At 42.2% G+C, this 22,228-nt stretch overlaps 2 protein-coding genes across 3 annotated transcripts in view; both read right to left on the bottom strand.

Annotated features, from left to right (window-relative positions):
• mpzl1l (myelin protein zero-like 1 like) overlaps positions 1–4,538 on the bottom strand; it is a 16,521-nt gene extending 11,983 nt beyond the window's left edge. The window contains exons 1-3 of the mRNA XM_069145902.1: positions 4,394–4,538; positions 2,483–2,664; positions 637–847 (exon numbers count right to left, since the gene is read on the bottom strand). Coding sequence (XP_069002003.1) covers positions 637–847; positions 2,483–2,664; positions 4,394–4,466 — 466 coding nt within the window. The 5' untranslated portion in view covers positions 4,467–4,538. The remainder of the gene's footprint in view (positions 1–636; positions 848–2,482; positions 2,665–4,393) is intronic.
• An 857-nt stretch (positions 4,539–5,395) lies between these two features.
• Positions 5,396–22,228, bottom strand: part of rabep1 (rabaptin, RAB GTPase binding effector protein 1) — a 21,768-nt gene continuing 4,935 nt past the window's right edge. The window contains exons 7-19 of one of the 2 annotated variants that reach the window (XM_069145891.1): positions 21,862–22,040; positions 21,053–21,163; positions 19,993–20,454; positions 18,695–18,799; positions 18,489–18,605; positions 17,084–17,182; positions 15,797–15,937; positions 13,470–13,659; positions 13,267–13,278; positions 11,354–11,409; positions 10,577–10,675; positions 10,032–10,148; positions 5,396–8,740 (exon numbers count right to left, since the gene is read on the bottom strand). In XM_069145891.1, the coding sequence (XP_069001992.1) occupies positions 8,639–8,740; positions 10,032–10,148; positions 10,577–10,675; positions 11,354–11,409; positions 13,267–13,278; positions 13,470–13,659; positions 15,797–15,937; positions 17,084–17,182; positions 18,489–18,605; positions 18,695–18,799; positions 19,993–20,454; positions 21,053–21,163; positions 21,862–22,040 (1,790 nt within the window). In that variant the 3' untranslated portion in view covers positions 5,396–8,638. The remainder of the gene's footprint in view (positions 8,741–10,031; positions 10,149–10,576; positions 10,676–11,353; positions 11,410–13,266; positions 13,279–13,469; positions 13,660–15,796; positions 15,938–17,083; positions 17,183–18,488; positions 18,606–18,694; positions 18,800–19,992; positions 20,455–21,052; positions 21,164–21,861; positions 22,041–22,228) is intronic. The other variant, XM_069145892.1, reaches the window with a different exon arrangement.

The following is a 22,228-nucleotide window of genomic DNA, read 5'->3' as shown; positions in this document are numbered from 1 at the left end:
ACGGGTCGGAACAAACGATCCGTATGTTCCTACATATTGGTAGACTCGTTTTATTATTAAAGAATTAAAAAAACTAAAATATTATTGACCTGTTACCTGAAATCCCCTTTTCAGGCTGTGATCTTTCATATTTTGTTTTTTTTGGGCGGACGCGTGTGTGTGTGTGTGTGTGTGTGTGTGTGTGTGTGCGTGTGTGTGTGTGTGTGTGTGTGTGTGTGTGTGTGTGTGTGTGTGCGTGTCTGAGGTTTGAAGATGACTAAACTGAGATTTGAAGAAACGATTGAGGTAATCCCGTTTGGTTTACACGTGGATTTAAAGCGCGGTGCAGAATAATTTTAAAATAAACCACCATCTTTTAATTTAAATGACTTATATTCTTCTTTTCCAGATGCACGGTTTTAAAATCATATCTTTATCTTTGAATAATTCCTGTATTGTCTCATTTGTGAATCCTCCTGAGTGGCTGCAGTGTGTTAAAGGTGCGGTATAAATAAACCTGCATCGCCTACATGGTGCAACCCGCCCACCGTGTCCTAAAATGGCCCCCGTCCACTCGGTTACATCTGATGGTATTCCACCAAACTGTGAACGCTGGAACGAGGAAGACGCAAACAAATCAAATAAACAGAAACTCACCTTTCAGAACGACCCTGAGCTCCGTTCGAGACTGCGTCCCCTTCACGTCGGGCGGGTTCTTCACGTCGCAGAAGAAAGTGCCGTTGTCGCTGAACTGAGTCGGACTCAGCTGTATGGAGACGTCCCTCTTGTTGATGTCCCCGATGAACTGCAGCCTGTCTTTGAACTCGTCGGGTCCCGGGAATCCTTTCCCGTTGGAGAAGTAGTAAATCTACACACACACACACACACAAAAAAAGATTTAACTGCGTATACATAAACAAATGAATTCACGGCTAACAAATATTATATTATGTAGAATCAAATAGGAGGAAAAAAAAAAAAAAAAGGCTTCAGCTGAAGCAATATGGTGAAAAATAAAGTCTAAACTGTCCTTGTTTGCTTTACGATGAATGATGGGTGCGGCGAGTGCAGCTGTAGCTTCGACGCGTTGAAATGAACAAACACACTCGTGTACGGAGAGATTTTAGAGTACGAGTCGAATGATCTGAGACGAGTTATAAAAACCAGAATGAAAAGAGGAAAGGCCTCGAACTTCTCTAAGCAGCTGAAAAACAGACGTCCGGATGTGAACGCGGGAAGAGAAATATTTATTTGGTGGATTTGGGCTCCGAGAGTCGAAGGAATCTCACCGGTATCGATACCAAGTGCAACACTTTTTGGCCATTTTGACATTTCTATTGCTCACAGAGAAAAGGTTTGACTGCTCCCTCACATCACTGCTCCACAGCCTCCGTCCCTCATCTCTCTGGAAGAGCTTCGAGTTTTCTGTGTAAACACCGAGCTGGTGGTTTTTTTTGTTTTTTTTAAGACGTACACACTCGACCGGTTTGAAACGTCAGGAGGAGTAAATCACGTTTTGAAGAATTACCCCGGCTCGTAGCCGAACACGACGTGCGTTTGACTGCGTGGATCTGTTCCGGCACGACCGCTCGGCAAATTAAAGACCCTCCGGCTGTGTCATTATATTTGCAGGAGATCGCAGCGGGCGTGCCGGGTCCCCACCCAGCCCGACCGGTCAGTAAACAAAGACGAGTAGGTATCGTAGACGTAGCGGAGCATTCGGGGATGAACTTTCGATTTGAAACCTTGGTTGAACAACAATCTTGAAGAGAAACTGCCCTTCTGTTTACGTTTTGTTTGTTTGTTTGCTTGTTTAGGTGCTCAGAAGAGTATAAACGACTTTGGTGACAGTTAAACGCGTCTCTACATCCGTCACTCGGCCGGCAACAACACCATCGACGCATTTAAGTGGCTGGGGATCAATAGAGGTGGTCGATGGTGGAGCACGCCGGGACCGATCCCCCCCCCCCCCGTAAAAGGCTCTTCTTCTTTAGTTTATTATTAAACATGTTAAGCTGATACTTAAGCGCTATCAAACGAACAGGAAACAAACGCAATTACTGGTTAATTGCAATTGTTTTTATGACAATTAATCATCCACTAAATCATGATTGTGACAGCGTTAGCTGGACCCAGAGTCTACAACGAGCTCTGTGCCGTCACAATAATACAAAAACACACCACGAGATATGTATTATTATGCTCACGCAAGACAGAGTCACAAGATAAACACATGAAAGTAAACACAAAAATCAGATGTAAACAAATATACTACGATATAGTGACAAAAGGAAGAGTCAGAACAAAAACACACGATCTGTACCGGATGCCTAATAACTAAAATAGAAAATTGAACTGTACACTGAAACCACAACAACGGGTCTGTACATCCGAAAAGCAGCTGAAGCCTTTCTTCACGTGTCAGGAAAAGATAAAACAATCACAGGAAAACATCCCGAAGCAGCGGGAGATCTTCCAGGAAAACGAGCGGGCGAGGACTTACCACGTACGGAGATTTGGAGAAGGGATTGTCGGGCTGACTGGACTGAAAGCTCCAGGTCACCGAGGTGGAGCTACTGACCACGTCGCTGGACTTGAAGGTGCATCGGAGGATCCCCGTGGTGCCGTTCTCAACGATCATGTAGGGCTCGGTGTGTATGTCGATCGCCGACATGGGTTTTGTGACTGTTTAAATCGGTGAGGGGAATAAAACATTTTAAAAAATAAGGTTTTGGTGTTATTTACGAGAAACTTCAGGTGGAGAAAACAGACCTGCGTTAAAACTAACCGGCGAGATGCTGAAATATAATCGAGAAGTCCAGTTTAAAGGAACATATCACTGCGTTTAATGGCTTATCAGATGCACACAAAAAAAAACACACAAAAAAAGCAGGAGCTAAACTCAAACTGCCAAATTCTGCTCCACAAGTACGAAAAATGACACTCAAAAATCATATTAAACTCTAAAACATAACGATAATAACTCCAGCCCTGCAACGTGAAAGCCATGTGACAAGTATATATACACATAAACAGAAACAAGTGTTTTAGTCATCCGTTTCCGCGACCTGTCAGATGACATCAGTGTCAAAGCAGATCACCAGCAGAGCTCTGACTTCTCTTAAAGTTCAAGACATTCATATCAATTACTACATTTTAAATAACTGATACGAGTGTCTTGAACTTTTAGAGAAGTGCTGCTGCTGTTTGCAAGATTACATTTTCAGATAAAGCCTCTTTTTTTGTTGTTTTGCTCGAAGCAGTCCAGAATCAAATATAAAAAAAAACAAAAAACAAAAAAAAACAATTATCAACTGCTGCCTCAAATAATTCATGAAAATCCTTCCTCAGTTACCAGATTATTCCTCAGTCTGCACAAACTGAAGACTCTTTAATGTCTCTTCACGTGTATTTAAGGGTAAAACATAACTTCTATCATGTAAAGAATGAGACAAAAAAGAGTTGTGTGCAGTTAGCAGCATTAATGTCAATTCATGTTCTTTCTGCCAAAATACTGAAGTAAATCAGACTTTTCAAGGCCAAACTGAACACAACCACAGGTCTGAGGTAGAGCTGCTGTTTGTATTAATAAGTGCAGAACTTCTTTATCTGGGTCAAGAAGAGGTTAGACAGTGAGGAAGTGAGATATTTGTTTTTTAAGCTGCTCCAGCTTCGTTGGCGCTGTGCGTTAATAAAAATAGAATAACTGTTAGTCGACGCTATAATAATAATAATAATAATTTATTATTATTATTATGATCATATTGTGCCCGTAAAATACTCTAAATAATGTTCACTCGGTTTGCTCGTTAGCTGAGCGAGGGACTAACCCCCACCGGGTGACACGTAATTACCGTTAAGACACACGCCTCACCAAACACCGACTCGAAAATCGGTGATTTGACGGTGGCTTTGTTTAAAGCCCCCGCTGCACGCGAGACAGCAAAAACGTGGAAACGTTTTCCGTTTCGGTAGAACATACTCTTCACATCGGCGTACATTCAACACACCCGGGGACCCCGGTTTCAGCCCAACATTCACGCCAATCCGCCGGTTTCGCCTCCCTCCTCCCGAGGCTGGCCCCGCCGTCACCTTTCACAGGACGACCCAACTAGGGGCGGTAGCCACCATTCTGCACCAAACCCCATTCACTTTTCAGCGAATTTAACCAAAGGACTAATCTGTAACGTTTTGTGCGTTGTGTCTGCAAGGTGTGCGTTTCCGGGTGCGTTAGATATCCCCTTCTCGCCGTACAGCGGAGAACAAAAAGGTATTTTAACGGGTCTGCCTCTACGTGAGATGCGAGGTAACGCATCGCTAGCAAAGCTATCCTGACAATCCCACCTAAAATAATGAGCTAAAATTCAAACATTTCCAAATTGAAATCGAACCCGAGCCGGGCTTCAACACTTACCTAATATAACACATAGCGTAAATCCGGTCAATAAAACACGCCTGCTCACGGTATTTGACCATTTGGGCTCCATTATGTTGTTGTAAACAGGAGTAGTCCCTCTGCTTGCTTTTTTTTTTTTTCCACCTCTTTTCGGCCAAATTCGTTTCTTCTTCGTGGGAAAGTTGTAAGGGCGGGAAACGCGGTTCGGGTCGAGGCTGCTTCCCCCTGCTGGTCTCCCAGTGAACCGCAGGCGCCCTCGACAGAGCGTAAGACGTAGCAATTTTGATAGCAGGTGTTAAAAGTTGTGACGAAAAATAATTTAAGACGTTAACCGTTTCCTTTTATATCGTGGTCATTTGCCTAAAAAAATAAATAAATAAATAAAAAAAAAAAGGATTGACAAGAAATAAAAAGTGATAAAATAAATATTTATGCAATAATGTAATAAAATAAGTCATGAAATAAAATAAAAAATAAAAAAATTTAACTACTGAAATTATACCAGACATTTCTGGTTCATTTAGTCATGTGGTAATTTATTTTATGATTACCAATCTAATTTTTCCCGCTTTAGAATATAAAACACAAATTCCCTTAACCCCAAAAAGAGGATGTGTAACCAAATGTGTGAATTAATGATTTATTTCAATCACCTTGACAGAATGTGCCTGCATGTGCAACATCGGTAGCTTGTTAAAAAAAAAGAAAAGAAAAGAGAGATCAATTCCTCAAATAACTACGTTCTGATAAAACTCAACACACATTCGGTGGGCAGTACTTTATCGTAAATGTTATTTAAATGTCATCAAATTCACCATTCAGCGTGCTGCACATGCCTCTCTCTCTCACGTACGAGTAAACATACAGTTACTTGTCATCGGTTTTTTTTGTTTTTTTTTAAATAATAACACGTGGACTTGTTTTTTCTTGATAAATTGGACAGTCGACATTCAATCCCCAAAATTACAAGCATTCAAGACGACGTGGAAACCCACATTTAAACAATTGATAACGGTGAAACACTGAGATTTTGTCTTTTATTTTGAAGGTAGAATCAAACTGGATTTCTGTGTATTTGTGAGTGTGTTTAATTTTCCGCTAAACATCGCTGTTAGCAAACATAAAAGGAAAATGCTTTGACTCATGACAGTAAACTGGAATGATAAAAGACGCCTCTGAAAGCTCAAACTGTGCACTTAAGTTGTTATTTCAGAGTAAAGTGCAGAAACAAAATCAAAACAAAAAAAGTAAACAGAATTCTCCTCTTTGTCGTCACCTTCTCAGTTATTGGGTTTATTTCTTTATTTAGAGGTTGTGAAATTTCATTTAAAGCCTCTATGAAATACTTTTTCAGTAAGCATGAGTTATGAATATTAACAAAAAAGCAGCAACAGCAAACAATCAGACCTACGTGTAATATTTAGATCGCACAAACAAATTTAGCTTTGAGTGCACTTTATTTAGTCATGACTTTGTAATTATACTACAGAATCTAAAGCAGCAGGTAGTACACAGTGTGAGCTTTTTTAGACCGAACAGTAGTCTGTTACGACCAATTTAACATCTACTCCGATCGTTATTGGGGTTTTGAACTGACCCAGAAACATGAAATCAGAAATTATTCAAACATTTTTTTTTTTAAAAGAAAATCAACTCATAAGCAGAAATACAATAAAACTGCGATGATGACTGGCGAGAATCTTCCGCCCGCGAGTGAAAGAGTCCTCGCTGTCGTGGACGAGACGTTAAATTAGAGGGACATTAAACGTCACAAATAAAAATCAAAAACACACCAAAGCCGATGCAGTAAGGCCTTTAGAGGAAAAACCTAAATAAAAGTCCAGAATTCACTGCTGCAAGTTCACAAGGTCAGTTTTTAGTTTTCCGTCAGTGCAAATCAACGTTTCGCCTGCATCCCCGCTGTCCACGCCGTCCCCGAACACACCGCACGAATCTGTCACAAATATCAACTCAAGATATCTACAGCATGGACAAAAAAACAAACAAAAAAAAAACAAGGAAATGTGACATGTGCGAGTCAGGAAAACAAAACCAGTGATCAACAACGTCTCAACCACACAACGCTCCTGTATGAATGTTATCCTGAACTGATCGTTTGCCTCCGTTATGAGAAATTTTATTTTTCTCTCGCGAATCTGCAACCTTTGTGTGTCCAAACATTTCAAAAACCAGCTCTATTCAAAAGGAAACAACGACTGTAAAATGGTTTACATCATTTAAATTGTGTATTTTTCTGTCCTCAGATTAGAAAGTAAAGTAGAAAGTTTCTCCTATTTTTTTTAAAAGCAAATTTGTCACTCTTATAAGAACTTAAATTTTCGAAACGACTTGAGATAATCGACACGTCGAAACAACCCGGTTCGTCGCCATCTTGTTATGTTGGAACCAGAAGTGACCATATTTGGGCCGGCTGGGGGAGGGGCGAGCGGTGGGCGTGACTCGATCCGATCGGGATTCTGAGGACACTAAGCCCCGCCCACCTATAGCGGAAACCAGACTGCGCCGCAGGCCTGTCAATCAAACAGACACGCCCCCCCCCCAGAAATACTGCTTTTTAAGGGCTAATATCTAATTAATGACGGGATTATTTTCAGATGGACCGCCAGGAGACGAAGCGAAGAAGGAGCGACTTTAGCGAACGACACCGTGATCAAATGTGGGACAAAAATGTATTGACTTTGTATTTGATGAGAGAAGCTCAATGGAGTCGGAGACCTCTAGTGGACCTCAGTGGTATTGCAGCTTTAAGGCACTTTGCCTCGTTTTTCAGACCCGGGAGCTACGTCCACCTTTTATTTACAGTCTATCGTACAGACTCGCACGTTTAAACAGTCTCTGCTGGAAAACAGTCATAGTGTTGTTTGTCCGTTTTGAAAAGATCACCTCAAATCTGATGTCAACCGTCCCACGAGCATTTCTGATCACACTGGCAGGTGTAGCAGTTTTTTTTTTGTTTTTGTTTTTTTTTATGAACTTTTTCACAACCAAATATCAAACGCAGATCGCAAACCTCCTTAAAGAATGAAATGTCCTTTAATTTAAATCAATTAGTGGCTTCACAGAAAAACAAGAGCCTCTCGCAGCGACGGATGAACCGGTTTCATTACGCAGGTTTCGAGGCCAAATATAAAGAAGAAGTGTGAGAAGAAGGAGGCAGCAGCTGGAGGCCCGCTTGTGCTCTTTTGTTTGAAAATTAAAAGCCGCCCGCTATAATTTAAAATCAAGAATCCACGTTTAATTCGACCTTTCGTTCTCCTCGCAAACATTTTCTTTAACTTAACTGGATCCACTAGTGTTTCTCGAGTTGGAAAATAAAACCCACAACTTTGAACATGACCGTCTCTTTGTCGCTGTATTTTCTGCAACTTAAAAAAAAAGAAAAAAAAAAAAAGAAAAGCCGTCCGTCAGAGGCTACGAGCAACAACAACAACAACGCAAAAGAAAATGCATTTAAGGAACGGAGGGTATTGCTTGCATTGTGTTATGTTCCTTTTTTTTTTTTTTAGTACCAGTTAAATTATGTGCAAGTACTTTCCATCCTTCATTGTGTCTTTGTTGGAGGGTTCGCGGGGAGGAGGTGAGGTGTGGGGGGGAGGGAGGGGGGGGGGGTTAAATGACCAGAACAGGGTGGAAAAATGTCACGGGGAAAAAAAAAACCTAAAAAAGGACAGAAATCACACGGAAAGAACGAGCAAAGTGGAACGAGGAAGCGATTATCGACCGCTCTGAGAACAGGAGGAGGAAATCTGTGCAGCCAATTGTTGTTGTTGTTTTTTTCTCTCTCTCTATTTTAACCTGGAAAGAAAAGAAGTGGCAGATGAAAAGTGCTTTCAGAAGATGACGAACTTTTTTTTTTTCTCTTTTTTGGTTGAGCTAATACAGACGGACAGTCATATATCTACAGTAGAAAGGAGACACCGACGGACCCACCGGGGGAGACGGACCTCCGCTCCCTCCGTCCACACTCACGTATTATTTACATGTTTTTAGTAGTAGTGTTCTTCTTCATTATTTATTCTAACCCCCCCGCGGTGACTTTTTTTTTTTTTTTTTTTTTTTTTAAATGTACACAGGAGCTCCTTGTGACCGTGTCTGTCCGTGTGCCTCCCGAGCTCTTCCACGGTGGTTTACGGGGGAGGGAGGAGGAGGGGGAGAGGAGGAGGAGGGGGGGAATAAAGGTTATCGGCCCAGTGATGGAGACAGAAGGGGAATGAAACCGAAGGCGGTCCTCGCTCAGCGGCATCATGTCTCTGGGAGCTGGTTGATGTCAGTCAAGTTGGTGTCGTTGAGGATCACTTTGATTCGATCCAGGGAGTCGGCCTGTCGTATTCGCTCCAGCTGGACCTGCGGACGTGGACGAGAATCGATTAAGCGATTCATTTACACAGGATTTTCAAAATAAAAGTCATCCTGCTTGAGCTTTCCATTCAGAAAATTGCAAAAACAAACTAGTTGACAACCACCAGTTTATGAAAGTTGAAATCGAATCAAGGTGTGCCGAAAGGTTAGATGTTGATGTTTTGTCTTAAAATGATTCATGGAGATTAATTTACACAGGACTTTCAAAATAAAAGTCATCTTTTTCGCTTTTCCACTCAGAAAATTGCTGAAAAGTTATTTGACAAGCACTCAGCTGGATTCAAATAGTGGCGTGTTGAACTGTTAGACGTTGATGCTTCATTTTAAAATGATTAATGGAGATTCATTTCCACAGGACTTTCAAAATAAAAGTAATCTTGCCTGGTTTTCCATTCAGAAAATTGCATAAAAGTAATTTGACAATCACGGCAAATCAAGGCGTGTTGAACTGTTAGATGCTGATGTTTTGTCTTAAAAAGATTAAGGGGGATTAATTTATTCATATTTCAGCCGTGCAGCCTGTTTGAAGCTTCTGCTTTTCTCTGTTAAAGCTGCGTTCGGTGATCAATCGCACTGCTGACATGCCGTCTTAGGAGACCGGCAGTAGACAAACAGCAGCCTGAGGGCCGAATCCACACCTCCGGCAAAAATGTCTGATCTACGATTGAAGCCGAGAGGTTTCCTCCTTCAGTTTACAGCTAAAATTTCGCAATATGTTTCAGATATTAAGTGCAGACAAAGATATAAATCAAAATCTCTGTGACCTTTCCAGTCTAATAACAAGTAGGGTACACAAACAGCACTATTACTCATGAATCTGATGATTATTTACACTGTTAATCAGCTCATTGTTTGGTCTATATAATAGGCGCTTTCAACCTGGAGTAAATTTTTTTATAGTTCTAAGAACAGGAGGAGGAAGTCACCATTTATTTTTGCAGAACTGAGGCTCGTTTAACTTCTCAGAAGTTCTGTTGAAAGAGATTATTTTTTAGCGCTGACTTCAGGTTTTCCATAGTTGGAACTTTTTCATAGTTCCAAGAACAGAACTATAAAGTGATTGATTGATTTAAGTCCTCTTAACATATATTTATTATATCAGATTTTTTTTTTTTTTACTATCAATATTAGCCCCAAAAATCCAGAATTGGCCAGGCATTTGTTATATAAAACAAAACCAGATGAATTTATCTACAGTTTATTGTTAACAACAACATGCGCGCCGATCACGTGCAGACAACTTTACAAACTAACAGATAAAATAATTCCCGCTCACCTGAAGCGTCTGAGAAAGTTTGACGAAGTCCTTCTGGACCTGCTCGCTGACGTCCAGCTCCGTCTGCAGCCGCTGGGCTTTGTCTCGCTCATCCAGGGCCTGACTCTCTAGTGCAATCTGCAGTCGGACACACAAAATCGCTGATTTGTTTTGACAGGCTAAAAGGGGCTAAATGGAGCCAATAAATCGCAATAAAAATTGCAGTCACAAAGAAGTGAAATAAAATACTTCACATTTGCTGAATAATAATAATAAAAAAAAAAAAAATGGGGCTGAATGAAACGGTGTCGTGTTTAAAAATGCTGTAAAATATTCACATACACTAGAAGTTGTCTCTTGCCTGGAAAGAAGCTCGTGCTCAGTGTATTCAAACGTACTATCAAGTTTAAATTAGCTGCATCTCTCACGACATTAAAAGCGTCCGCTGAACTGCTGACACGACACACTGAGGTTGAGATTTATTAGATGGATTGAATGCGAGTTAGATATGATGATGTTATTGATCACGTCTAGTAGAGGAGCTTTTATGAATCTGCGTCACAGACCTTTGCAGCGGTGAGCTCTTTGAGCTGCTGCTCCAGGACGACCCTCAGGCACTGGATGCTCTCCAGTGTCTCCGTCTTCTCGGCTAGACTTCTCTGCAGCTACAAAAAAAAAAGGAAAGGAGGTGACACACACTCACGTGAATATTAATACCGCTAACACACCATTCAGTTTACAGCTGAAGGCAGGGGAGGGAGTCTAGTTTTATTCTGACATAACTTAACGGTGTAGAGAGCCTGATGCGCTACGTTTACGGTCTGGCATTTTTGAAAGTCCACAGTTAAATTTGTAATTCATGATAAGAATTTTAATGCAATCTAGGGAGTCATGCAATGATACACCCGTCAGCGAGATGATTGACAAGAGTGTAAAATCTGAATTGAACTCTTCGTCGTAGAGGAAACTACTGGGTGTTTTTCCACAGCTGCTTCCTGCGGTTGGAAACGAGGCCGAGGAGAGTGTTGGAGAGCGATACGTAAACCTAGACAAAGAGTCGTTTCTCTGTGGGTTCACCTCTACACGTGACCCCTTTTTATATTACCGTCATTTGATCCTAATATTGATTAGTGCAGCTTTAATAATCCGGTGAAAGAGCATGACCTTCACTGGCCACACAATGTCTTTTCAGAGGATTAAAATCAGCAGGAAGTACATCAAAAGAAAAAAAAAAAAAAAAAAGGGCCATGCACTGGTTCATGTTATGTAATTTTAAAAATATTGAGTATTTGAATCTGACTCTGACTGAGATGTAACACTGGAGGATTTCTCAGAGGATGTACCTGATCCTTCTCCGCCTTTATTCGCTCCAGCTCCGTCTTCAGACTGGAGAAAGACGCTGCGGGAAGAAGACATCATTAGAGGATCGCATTAAAATCTCAAAGCCCGGATATTCTGACTGGAATAAAGATGTGGTGTCTCGAAAGTTATGAATAATGCAACAAAGCCGCTTTACTGGGAGATTCTGTGTGTGTTTGACAAAACAAAACAGTCAGAGATCAACACAAAAGTCCCTAAAAGCTCATTTATGCACTGAACCACAGAAAAAACTAAACATTATAAACACAAAACACTGGCTCATATGTCACTTTAAACCAAAGTCATCAATCAAGTCAGGATACTAAAATTTTAAGATAAACTTTTATGGTTTTAATAGTGTACTTTAAAAAAAAAAAAGAAAAGAAAAGAAAAAGGTCTTAAACCTCCCGAGAGAGTAAACAGTCTGACCTCACTACCAAAATAAGATCTTTTATTCACTTATTTATTTTGAGTCTATCAGTCATTTAACAGAAAGTTATTATAATTTATAATTATACAACAGAAAATAATGTGTGGAAAACTTATATTTCATGAGTTTTCTTTAATTTTAAATTAAATGTTTCATTCAAAAACATTACCAAGGCTTTCTTCTGCATTTTCACATTTTATGTGATAAACAAATAATTAAAATATATTGAAAATGAAGCTTGCACATAAAAACAATAAGGAAAATAACTTTGTGTTGCAGCGCCCTGTTAAAGCCACGTTGCTCAACCAAAAACAGAAAATATTTGGACACCAAATTTCTCATCACACGCTGGGTAAGTAAGCTACCAGAAAGCTGAAGCTCCCGATGAGGGTGTGCAGTTCTTTTGACAAACAACAGCAAATTTGAGGTTTAGGTTTTGAGTGCAAAAGGCATCAAATCACACACACATTCAGTTTTAATAGTGTAACCAACAGGGACGGGTTCTGATAGCCGCTTCCAGGATGGTAAAACATCCAGATTCATTATTCTGTGACCAACGAATCCCTTATCAAATCTTTAATTCAGTATCTCACAAAGAAAAAGCTCTAACATTACATGGCCTGTCAATCAAACCAGACCCCCCCCCCCAATCATCCCTCTCTTTGAGGCCTAATATGTAATTAATGCGAGAATTATTTTCAGAAGGAGCGAGTTTAACTTAACACACTATTATGACTGGTGGGAAAAATGTATTGACTTTGTATTTCATGAGAGAACTTAGAATTGGAGTCTATTGGAGCCAAACGCTTTATGGAGCCGACCCCTAGTGGCCCTCGGTGATATTGCACTTTTACAGAGGCTTCACTTTTAAGACTCGGTCTATGGCATGGAGGCATGAAAACGATGAAACGCCACAATACTGCCACCATCTGTATGAAAGTAGTACGACAGCATTTCTACAAAGCTTTGTTTCCTCCGTAAACATGATCAATTTTGGAAGAAATCTCGCCCTTTTAGTCGGCGAGAAAAAGATGCATTTGTGACTTTTTACCCGGCTTTGGGCTTAAAATATGTGACGTGATGCTTTTTCAGCAAAGATTTGACAAAGGATTCGGATTCAATAAGTGGATTCAAAACTGGATTTAGATTCGATAAAATGCTATCGAACGCCGTTCTCAGCCGTGTTACTCGTCAGTGTGGAGATTCAAACATCCACGATGTCGCATCTAAACATGTTATATAACCCGTCTGTTGGGGAGGACGACATACGGCGAGGAGAGTTAATCTACCAGCTGTTCAAGGCAGTTAAAAAAACACGCATTAGTCTGACAGCTGGGCCGTTAACACACACACACACACACACACACACACACACACACACACACACACACACACACACACACACACACACACACACACACACACACACAGGTGGTTGAAGTGAGCTCGTTGATAGTGTTGTCATACCTTCCAAGATGTCTGAACAGACAGTGATCAATGAAGGAGAAACAAAAGCAGAAACAGTCGAGAATTAAAAAAAAAAAAAAAAAAAAAAAGTCCAGAAAATAAAGAATGAGGTATTTTTATATATTTATATATAGATATATATAAAAAAAAAAAAATATATATATATATATATATATATATATATATATCTTTTTTGTTCTCACCTATTTCCTCCTTGCAGCTCTCGATCTCCAGCTGCAGGGTGTCCTCCAGGTTTTCCTTCAGGCACTGCTCCGCCTGGATCTGCTCCTTCAGGAACAGGATCTCGGCCTTCAGCTTCTCCTCCATGTGATCGGCCGACGTCCGCAACGCCACCGTGTCCTCGCGCAGCCGCAACACCAGGCCCTGCAGCTCCTGAGGGGGGAGTCACACCACGTTACACGCAAACCAACGTCAGGCCATCAGCAACGTATAGTTTGGTCGAGATGAAGAGCGAGGCGATAAAGGAAAAACGAATGCAGGAGAAGTTTACGATTATGACGCCACAAAAGCCTAAAACTGCAGTTCCTCCGACGGCCACTTGAGGCTGTCCGACTTTACAGCTGAAATAAACGTGTTTACAGCCTGGAATAAAAAAATGGTTTTGGTCTTGGGGGGGGGGGGCTTTTTTTGGGGGGGAATTTTATTTTGTCATTGGATAGTTACTAAACAGATAAGACAGGAAATGTGGGAGACAGAGCAGGAGAATCAAAGCCAGCAGAGGTCCAGGAGTCAAACCCAGCTGATGTGGTCGGCCCCTTAAACCACTCAACCATCAGGTTGCACTCCCGCCCCCGCCCAGTTAAAGGGTTTTGACTGCATGGTGCTACAGATGTTTCCCTTTTTTTTTTTTTTTTTTTTTTTTTTTTACAAGGTATCGACATTCCTGATGTTTTAACGAAGCAACTTTGAAACTAACGAGGAGTCGCTGCGAAGTCAGGAAGGACGGATATAAGAATATAGAGGCCTCACTTTGAAATCTGGGCAACATCCAAGTGCGTCGATCTTTAGTATCCGGATGATAAATGTTGAAATTAAAACTAAATATGATTACTTGGTACAGTAACTGAATAAGGATGAACCCACTACAACTGGAGGAGGTCTGGCTCACACAGAGCAGATTTAAATTATGTTGCGTGCGGTTTGTTTCGCAACCAACATGTTCAAAATGTCACCAGATCATTGCTGCTACTGCGCCTCCACTAAAATACGAGCCCACTCTTTTTTCTTTTTTTTTTATACCGCCGAAGCGTAATCCAGCAAGAGGCCGAGCGTACCCGTGTGGGAGGAGAAGTGTATTTGAGGGGAGGACAGCACACGGTTGTAAAACAAGATATATGTCCAGCAGATATTTTCAGCTGATATTAAATCACTGAATATGAGCACAAAGGCTTTACGGTTGAACCACTGGACGAATGGGGACGGCGCTGCTCAGGCTGTTACAGTTTCTAAATGTAGAGATCGTCCAGTGGCACTCGGAGGCAGATTATATCAAAATATTTGAAAACTGGCAAAAAAAAATTGTATTTAAATCTGGACCAATTTGATAGTCGGCCCAAAATCTGTTTCTCGTCTTCCAGATCCAGATCGTATCAGGAGGATTTTTTTGATTTTTGAAAAGTCTGGACACAAAAAAACCCCACATTAAATTAGATTTTTGCAAATCGGATCCAAACCGCATTTGGAGCTGGTTTCAATTTGCAATCAGATTTCAGCAGATAAGTTTGAATGATGCCGTCGTTTTCAGATTGAGCAAAATCAAAGCTTTCAAGAAGCAGAGCTATCAAAGTGATTTCTCCTCCGTCGGTGAGTTCGTCCGGAGCGACTTGAGGAGTTCGGCACCGCGACTTCACAGCACAACTGTTTGGATGGCGAGAAGTTGGTGATGTTTGGAGACGTCGAATTCAATCTGCTCACTTGAAAAAAGCAACAACTTCATAATCCTTAAAGATCTGATGTGAGAAACGAATCCGATTTGCCTGCAGTCTGAACAGCAGATCGCCCGGGCAGGAAGTCAGTCAGAGGAAAGAGCATCCGCTAAATTTTCAAAATAAAACACCCGTGTGCAGACTCCCGATCGCACAACACATCATCGACACCAGAGGCCTTTCGATGAAGACAAGAAACGCGTCTTCCTCCCGCTATGGACGCTCGATGTGAAATAGTTACGAAATAATTAGAAGGATTCATGTTTGTTTTTTTGTGACGATTAAAAACGCAGCAAGCTGTATCAACAAAGCAGGAAACAACAACAACAAACACAAAACGGATAAAAAAAAAAGGAAACCAGTTTACAAAAGTTTATCAAATAGAAGCACAAAATTTAAAAAAAAAAAAAGAAAGAAAGAAATAAAATAAAGAAACAAAATGACCAAATCAGGAAGAAAAAAAAAAGAAAAAAAAAAAAAAGCGCGCAGACGAAACTCTTCGCTACCGAAACGTTCCCGGGTCGAACGAAGACACATTTCAGCGTCGATACTAAGATTGTCTTTCAAGATGCGGTTCCTCGTACTTGCAGGGCGTTGGGCATCTGGAAGTCCTCCTGCTGCTGCAGCTCCACGTGCAGCCTGTGTTTCCCCTGCAGGCTCTCGTTGTCTCTCTGTAGTCGGCTTAGCTCGTCCGCCACCTGCTCCCTCGACTTCACCAGCACCACCTGAAACAAACAAACAAAATAAATCCCTCCGTCTCATCGTGTGTCACTCTGCTACGTCCCCCCCCCCCCCCCCCACCCACCCCCAGTCCTCTTTTGCTTCCCGTCATATGAAACCAGCAGCACTTTACTTCACCACACGCTGACTCACCGGCCAGTACGCTTTCTGCTTTAATTCTGCCTGCGGAGCTGATATTTTTTCCGGCTGCAACTTCTGAGAGCGTTAAGACTCGTGCCTCCTCAGATCAAAGCCGCACGGAGCACAAAAAGGATTATTTTCTCGTCCCTGGAAGACGAGTTAGTTTGCAGAGACTCTTGATGCCTGATCTGATTCAGCTCGCAGCGGCACATTCGTCTCACATGCTTCCTGTTTTTTTGTTGTTGTTGTTTTTTTAGGCTTTGGCCAACAATCTCGCAGAAGTGTACTTTGCAATGCAAATGCCAGTTTTTTGGACGGCGATGAAGGGTGGATGAATCTGTACATTTGTTGCACCGTCTGTTGAGAACATTCTGGATCATTTTGAACTTTATTTTTTTGGAAGAACAAATTGTGTCGGCATGAGAGCTCAAATCTCGCCAGCAAACATTTGTATTTGGAAGAAAAAGGGACACGAGTGATGTTTTAGGTTTAAATGAGACGTGAAAAAAAAATCGGTGGGAACAAACCTGATGAGCTGACCAACAGAAAGTGAATCAATAACAAATAATCTGATCGATACCTGTTATGATTTTAATTTAAGTATCTTTGGGAATGTTTAGACAAATGATGGGAAATTTCAGTGTTTACAACCAACTTTACTTTAATATTGACATTTTATCTAACACCGCTAATTGTGATATTTTTTGCTTTCCTGCACTTCCTTAATTTGTGTTTTGTAAAGTGTGTTTGGACCATGTGACATCGTGATCCTACACTAAATAAATTCAAATTTGGCACTTTACTTTTGTGACTAATTTCTGCACAGCATAACAAATCTGTACGTTTCTTTCTGCTTCATTGGGTGGCTTTTAAACATACGAGTGGAAAAAACCTTTTAACTGCGAGCTCTGTCGTGTCAGCAAATGCTTGTATTTGGGAGGAAATTCAAAGCCGATATCAGACCGTGTGAGCGGGAGAAGCTACGGGAGACTCGGACTCGGCGGGCTCACCATCTGCTCCTGTGTGTTCGTCTTAGCGTCGCTGAAGGCCTGCTGCAGAGTGCCGAGCAGCGTCTCGGACTCCTGGACTCTCTGCATGAGGGCAGACACCTAAAACACAGGGAGAGAGAGAGAGAAAAAGAAAGCATTTAACAGTGTGGTAAACAGGAAACTAAACACACCGCGGTGTTCGTGCCAGCTGTCTAAAATTAACTTCCGATTTGTGAGCTGACAAAATGCATTTTCACACCGTTTAGTCAAAGTGGCAGCGCCTGTCATGCAGAACATTTATGACACTTTATGTCGCGGCACTGCAGGATCCTTTCAGACTGATGATTAAAAAAACAAAAACGAACATGATTTGTTTCCTCCTTCCTGCTGCTGTAAGTTTGTTAAACCTGAGAAAACACCTCTCACGTCGCGGGCCAGAAGCCGAGCTGCGTTTTTCACGACTGAAGGAGCTCTGAGAAGAAAGTGCACTGAAGCGTGCGGCGCTCCGCGGCGATCCGATCGATCCGCCGCGAGCCGGAGCTGCACACGGGAGCAGAGGCTGAACGAAGAAGAGGCCATTATCACACATTATCTTTGGGCGTGTTGTCGATTTGTCAGAGACTATTAACGATGAAGCAACTCATCACACTCGGCAGCAGCAGGAGCAGCTTCCGTCTTTCTTCTCCGATACCGACAGTTTAATAATGTCGGGAAAGACTGACCTCCAATCCTATTCTCTTATCTCTGGAACAACCTCGAAACCAGCGTTTAAAAAACAATTTATTTTCACTGGTGTTCCCGCGTTAACCTCCATTTAACTTATTGTGGGTTTTTGCAGCTTTCGATTTTAATTTAGTTGTTTTTATTGCAACTTTCTTCATATAATAAAGTCTATCTGACTGTTTTAATTCAGTTTGGTTAAGAGCGTTCGACCTCTGTTGTGGTTAAATGTCCCATATTAATAAATCTGACTCGACTTACGGGATCAATGACGTTTCTTTTTAAGTTTAATTCACATTTTTGGACATATTAAAAGTCAATGATCCAGCGGTAGCGCTCTGTAGATCTGTAGGTACGTTGCAAACAGGAACTGTTAACAGCTGATTCGGCATACTTTGAATGGTGCTAATTTGCAAATATGTAAATGTGTACATCCTCCAAACCCTTAAGGTAGCTGCTGAGGCAGCGCTCACAATGTCACACTTTTAAAAACCATTAAAAAAAAGTCCTTAAGCAACTTAAATAATAAAACTAATTACACTGCAAATAAATCATTTTCCTGAAGCCATGATTCTGATTTTATACATGTGCAGAATTTAAGTCTTTAAATCTACGCCGTCAGCTGCACATGAAGCACCAAACTAGATATATCAAAATAATCATTTCATTTCCAGCTGCTTTGACGTAAATTCATTCATTCGCAGACCTTAGCGGCGGTTTCCTCGTTGCCGATTTTGACCGAATCTTCCAAATTCTGTTTCTCGGTCATCGTTCTCTCCAGTTGATCGTTGGCCTGACGCAGCATCACCTGCAGCTTCTTCACCTGGAAGAAAGCGAGACGAACAAAACAGTCGTCCAGTTAAAGCAAAAAGTATCTTGGATGTCAACAAACATTCCTGCGAAGACACGAACCTGGTCTCGTGTCTCGGCCTCCTGCCCCTGAATGGCCTGCAGCTGCTTCTCGTAGTTGGAGCACATGTCGCACCGCCGGCCGAGCTTCCTGCCGGCGTTTTTCACCTGGTAACGGACCAACGAGAAAGAAAACAAAAAACACGTAACTGTGTGATCATGTAATGCAGAATATAAATCAATATGTTGGTTTCTTTAAGACGTGAGAAAGACTTTTGAAATTGGCTAAATGGCATCTTCATTAACAGAGAATTCAGAATATTTTACTTTTCGAACTAAAAATATGTGGAAAATAAAACCTTACTTGTGATATTTATCAATAAATTAAAGATAATTATATACATTTTTTTTTTTTTAGCTTGGCCTGAGGACCCAAATGACCATGCAGGTAATCTGCAAAAATTAAGACTAAAACTTGGAATTGTTTCCAAAGAAAAACACCTGCATGAGCTCTTATTTTGTCTGTGTGTCTGTAAACCAAAGACGTCATCATATCTCATTACAGCTCGCTGAGGTAGTTCTGACTTTAAATTGCTTGCTTGTTTCTGCAGAAGAGCTGATCTGCTTTTCAGGTAAAAATCTATCCAAAAAAACTCAGCAAATACAAATCAATAAGTTCCGAGACTGTTCCTGTGGCGCGTGAACAGTGAGCAGCACGGTGACGTGCACGGAGCAGGAGGAAGCCGTAACCTTCATGAGGAAGCATTTAAAGTTTTGTTGCTTGATCATGATCGGCTCGCGAGTTACACGTGTTTTTGTGAGTGCGTGGCAATTTTGATCGTCCCTCGTACGGCCAATTTTACCGAGGCGTCACGATATGCTCCTTTTCCTCTGACTAACCGTGTACAAGAGAAACGGCTGCAGGTGATGGATTTTTCTTCCCTGCCACTGCACACAGTAACAACCTCATTAAGACCTTATGAACCACGTAAACAAGATCTGACGCTCGCGCTGAACCGCGCCGACGTTTTGCCGTTAAAACGGCACGCCGTTACGTTTTTCTTCAAACTGTTTTGTCTCCAAGAAATAAATATGAAAAAAATACAATCACAAAATTGGACTACGGTGAAATCCATTTCATGATTGAGCATCTGCTGCTCTAATGTTAAGACGAGACCTCATTTATGGCGGGAAATCCTTGGAAAAGAGCGATGAAGAGTCAGGAAGTAATAACCCTTAAAACTGCAGTAAAAACTTCAACCCTGCCTGCAGCTGGGAAATCTAACGTCCCGTCATCAGCATGAATCACTTTGAACCTTGTGTAACCTCAGCGGACCGTTTCAAACTCCTCGGCGACGCACCTCCTGCTGCAGCAGGTTCCACTCGCTGTCGCTGACGAGCCGGTAGCCCGACGCCGGGAGGTACGCGGTGTCGGGCGCGTGAGAGATGCTGGACAGCAGCGACGCCGTCTCCTCCTGCTCGGGCGTCATGGCTTTGATGGCTTTCTCCTGGTCCTTCGTCAGCAGGAAGTGACTCGGCGTCAGCTTCATGGAGCTGATGGACGAGGTCTCGCCGAAGCTGCTGTCCGCCGCCCCGCAGTCGGCCCCCACCAGGGGCCCGAAGTCCGACTCTTCCAGCTGGCTGGCCGACTTGGCCTTGTGGTTGTGGCCGCCGAGGCCCTGCTGGGCGGACAGCGAGGAGCCCAGGCTGTCCGTCGACTGAGCCCGCCGCAGGTTGTCCTTGTAGGGGTCCGCGGGGCCGCCGGCCACCAACTCGGTGTCTAAGGAGTGCATGGAGCCGTGGGCGCTGTGGTTGGCGTGGCGCTGGAGGAGGGAGAGCAAAGTGTAAATGACGTGCTTCTATAATGACAGAAAAACACCACAAATCATACAGTTTTATATTTAGCTAACGTGGAAGATGAGAGAAACACGAAGCAAAAATTATTTTATTTTTTTCTACATGCTGGGAAGACGCTGTATGTTCTTATTAAACTGGTATGTTGCACTAATTGCGCGACATGTTTTATAGCTACTAGTTACGGACGACGCCATCCTCCATCGCCAACAGCTGTCTGCAGAAATCTGCTTACAAACAAACACTAATCATATTTTCTGAAATTTTAAATTGCTGCCTTTTTCTGAGTGATATTTGGCTTATGAATAACTTTAAACCCCAACTTGAAAATTTTCTTTCCCATTCATCTTTTTAGCATAAAAGCCCCTTTGAATGAAACCCAAGCTACTAAGAGACGAAGGAAAACAATATTAAAAGACATAAATCTTTTGAGGAAGAAAAAACACGGAAACGCAACACGCACACAAGGACAGCAGTGAAGGTGAAGATCCGGTGACTCAAAGAGAATATAATATGAAGTAACGCGATAACTATTCTCTGGGTCAGGTTACATCGCCGTGCTCGTACCTCCTCCATGCTCAGCCCGAGGAATAAGTCCTCCAGCGGCTCCGTGTTGTCTCCCCCGTCCTCCTCCTGCAGGTCCTTCACTTGGCTCAGACGCTCCTTTTCATCCTCCTCCTTCGGATGGCAGAGGAAGGAAAAAGCTCAATTATTTATTCCATCTCGTGAATTCACACTTTATTCAGATCTCCGCTTCACAAAGACAAAAAAAAAAAAAAAATGGTTCCGTTCTTACTGATTTCTACTATCCGACTATATGTGAGGTTTCACCTTCAAAGGTTTGTCCAGTTCACGCCCTGGAGACGGCAGGCAGGTTTGTAGCTTAAGAGTCGAATCATTTCTGCTGATTTTAAGATTTCTTGTCAGTTAAAAAGTTTGCTGCGTGGACGGATCATTTTTCCCGCATTAACCTATTATCTCTTCAAATTCTTCAGAATTTTTTTTTTTTGCAGTGTAAAAACCTCCAGCAGAAACGCGCAAAGACGACTTTGCAGCCGTGAAAAAAAAAACCTCCGAGTGAAACTCCTCTAAAACATAAAGATGAGATGAAGCGGAAACTCTGCAGGTCATCAGTCTGCCACAGCCTCTGCACCGACATTAAGAGCGAAGCGCCGAGCAGACGCCGATCAATAATCGCCGGCCGGGACGAAGTGAGTTTGATGTTGGACGTGCAGAACAAAACGACGGCTTTCATCATCGGCGATAAAACGAAAGATGAGGAATCGGCGGTTTTAGGTTTGAGATAAGTTGAGCCCGAGGCTGTAGAGAAGCGCCAAACTAAGTCGTCCCGCCGAGCAGTGCCGGTTAAACCGTACCTGGTCCTTCTTCTTCATCTCCTCCACCTGGCGGAGCTGCTCCGACGACAGCACGCTCTCTATCCTCTGCATGTCCCTCATGAGGAGGCGCTGCGACTCCAGGAACTGGTCGTTGGCTCGCTGCCACGTGTGCTTCAGCTGGTTGTGCTGCTGCCGCTCCAACTCCAGCTTGTGGCAGACTGAGAGAGGAAGAGGAAGAGGAAGGGGAAGAGGAAGAGGAAGAGGAAGAGGAAGGGGAAGAGGAAGAGGAAGAGGAAGAGGGAGAGGAAGAGTGAGAGGAAGAGGAAGAGGGAGAGAGAGGGAGAGAGAGGGCGAACGTTGAGGCGGAGGTGAACTTACTGTATCTGAATGTAAATTTAGACCTTAA

The sequence above is a fragment of the Embiotoca jacksoni genome, unplaced genomic scaffold, assembly GCF_022577435.1.
Source record: "Embiotoca jacksoni isolate LCO1_2020_lvr unplaced genomic scaffold, fEmbJac1.0.p SCAF_13, whole genome shotgun sequence".
Classification (NCBI taxonomy): Eukaryota; Metazoa; Chordata; class Actinopteri; family Embiotocidae; genus Embiotoca; species Embiotoca jacksoni.
Note: the sequence above shows the minus strand (reverse complement) of the source record. Positions and strands in the feature narration are given on the sequence as shown.